This window comes from Nestor notabilis, unplaced genomic scaffold (assembly GCF_000696875.1).
Source record: "Nestor notabilis isolate BGI_N333 unplaced genomic scaffold, ASM69687v1 scaffold21289, whole genome shotgun sequence".
Lineage (NCBI taxonomy): Eukaryota > Metazoa > Chordata > Aves > Psittaciformes > Psittacidae > Nestor > Nestor notabilis.
The window spans coordinates 1-2,641 of record NW_009945346.1 but is presented as its reverse complement, the minus strand read 5'-3'; the positions used below and the strand labels follow the sequence as shown (position 1 = coordinate 2,641).

Below are 2,641 nucleotides of genomic sequence, written 5' to 3'. Positions count from 1 at the left end.
CGGTGCTGCCGTTCAGTGGCAGCCGCCCGTCACTGCATGAACTCCTGGGGTTCAAACTAAACCACACCAAGGCTGTTACTCATCTCCTGTGTGTTACCATGCACTTTCCTCGCTTCCAAAGGGAGATGTCCCCGATGGCAGGACCAGTGATGGAGGAATTGGCAGCACGTAGCACTTAAATGAGCAGAAATCGTTGTTTGAAAGGATAGTGGCAGTGAAGAAAGTTATTCACTGTCCTGTGTCTGTGAATATTTATGGATTAATGTGTGTGAAAGATGGAGCAGTCAGAGATTTGGTTGGCATGACTTGTCATTGCCAAGGTAGGACTCAAGAGAAGAGCCTTTCTGGATGGATTTCCATGATTTCCATGGACATACCAGAGGATCATGCTGCCTTTTCTTCTTCTCTACCTTCTGCTTCTCACCAGAAGCCAAGAGGTTTTCACACGGAAAAGACAAGGGGTAATGGGCACAAGTTACTTCTGGGGAGATTCTGACTGGATATGGGAGGAAAAATTTTCACCATCAGAACAACCAGCCACTGGAATAATCTCCTCAGGGTTGTGGTGGAATCTCCAGCGTTGGATACTTTTAAGATTCATCTGGACTTGCTGCTGGGACATCTACTCTAGGTCATGCTTTCACTAGAAAGGTTGGACCAGATGATCCTTGAGGTCCCTTTCAACCTGATATTCTGTGCTATGTGAAAAGCAGGTTGAGGCTTACTGGAACACATTTACTCCACCTCTGTGTTAATTTGCTGACTGACTGGTACTGGCTAGCTTTGTTCCCTTTGGTTCGTGGAGAGACATCCAAGTCAGAAACTAGTTTGGGTTGGAAGGGACCTTGAAACTCATCCATCCAACCCTGTGCCATAAGCAGGGACACCTTCCACTAGACCAGGTTGCTCCAAGCCCCGTCCAACCTGGCCTTGAACACTGCCAGGGATGAGGCAGCCCCAGCTTCTCTGGGCAACCTGTGCCAGGGTCTCACCACCTTCAGAGGGAAGAACTTCTTCCCAGTGAACTGGTGGAGCTCAGGGCTTGTTCAGCCCCTGCACAGCTCCTCGGCCCTCCATTGACTGCACAAATGTTCTTCTGGCTCTCGAAAAACAGACTAAAGATCACTTGCTTTATCACTCTGCATTGTGCATAGGTGCAACTCGTTTTGATTTGATCCAAGGCTAGGAATTGTGTCCACCTGCATGTTAACAGTGCATTGTGTGTGGGGAGGTTGTTCAGTCAGTGTCTCCTGCTCTTCCTTCCGCAGTTCATTCCCATGCCTGTGCTCTATGGTGTCTTCCTCTACATGGGTGTTGCTTCCCTCAATGGCGTGCAGGTGAGTACCTCCGATGGCCAGGAGCTGGCTCCCTGCTGGGCCTTCTCTAGAAGATCATAGTATCACAGACTGGTTTGGGTTGGAAAGGACCTTAAAGCTCATCCAGTTCCAACCCCCTGCCATGGGCAGGGACACCTTCCACTAGAGCAGGTTGCTCCAAGTCACATCCAACCTGGTTTAATTACCAACTATAGTGTAGATATAGGGCCTGCACTTGGGACAACTGAGTTAACATGTTTAGTCCACCCTGCATTAAGTACACGTCCATGAGGATAGAGGAGTTCTGCTGGGTCTTCTACTGGGTTCTCTTACGGAAGGGAAAGCAAGTTGATTCAAGGTCACACTTCATAGTGGAATAATGCTTTTGTGTCTCTTTCTTTTGTATCCTGGGTTTAATCTCCATTTCTTCTCCTTCCCAGTTCATGGATCGTCTGAAGCTGCTCTTGATGCCTCTAAAACACCAGCCTGACTTCATCTACCTGCGCCATGTCCCGCTGCGCAGGGTCCATCTGTTCACCTTCCTGCAGGTGGTGTGCCTGGCCCTCCTCTGGATCCTCAAGTCAACCGTGGCTGCTATCATATTCCCTGTCATGGTACGTGACGTTCTCCTTCATGTCCTTTTGCAGCCTTCACCTTCCACTCACAGTCATACACTCCCATGAACAGGCAAATCCAGCCTCTCCCTGTTAAATCTCTAGCTTGGGGTTCTGCCTCCATTCTGAGGGAAGACTGTATGGGGTCAGTGTTCCCATGGCTGCCTTTCCATGAGTACTCTGGAGGAAAACAAGCCTGGAAAATCAATTTTTTTCCAGAAAGGTGTAGTTATTTCTGGCATTTCTGGCTGCCAAGATTAGATTTCCCCTGTTTTCTCCTTGAGCTGCATAACAAATGAGTGGTGCATTGTTTTCCTTTTTCAGTCCACACTAATTACCATGCATAAAATGCCTCCCTTGCTTTTAAATAGCACCAAGAGAGTCTCACTGCTAAGAGCTGTTCCAAATGGATGGAAGGATTAACTAAATCAGGAGCAAAAAAAGTAAATGTTTTTTTCCTTGAGCTTGAGTGAAAAGACAGTAATGTTGACTCGTGTGTTTCACATCAGAGGATGATATGTAAGTTTATAGAATGCTTGTCCTCCTCCTAATAATGCACATCAGAGTCATGTTGAAAATTATCTTGGTTGTTGATACAGTGTTCATACTGCAGAGCAACTGTTTCTTAAGTATATACTCTGCAGTCAGTCTGATATAGTATTTCCATGCAAGTAGTTCTGTTCCCTTGTGTCGTGGTTTAAGCCCAGCCGG

General features: G+C 47.1%; 1 protein-coding gene across 1 annotated transcript in view; it reads left to right on the top strand.

Moving 5' to 3' along the window:
- The window catches only part of LOC104412207 (electrogenic sodium bicarbonate cotransporter 1-like), a gene marked incomplete at both ends in the record, with an annotated part of 5,864 nt that extends 3,934 nt beyond the window's left edge, over window positions 1–1,930 (top strand). Inside the window, 2 exons of the mRNA XM_010022845.1 lie at window positions 1,269–1,337; window positions 1,757–1,930. Of these exons, the coding sequence (XP_010021147.1) occupies window positions 1,269–1,337; window positions 1,757–1,930 (243 nt within the window). The remainder of the gene's footprint in view (window positions 1–1,268; window positions 1,338–1,756) is intronic.
- Between the last annotated feature and the right edge of the window lie 711 nt (window positions 1,931–2,641).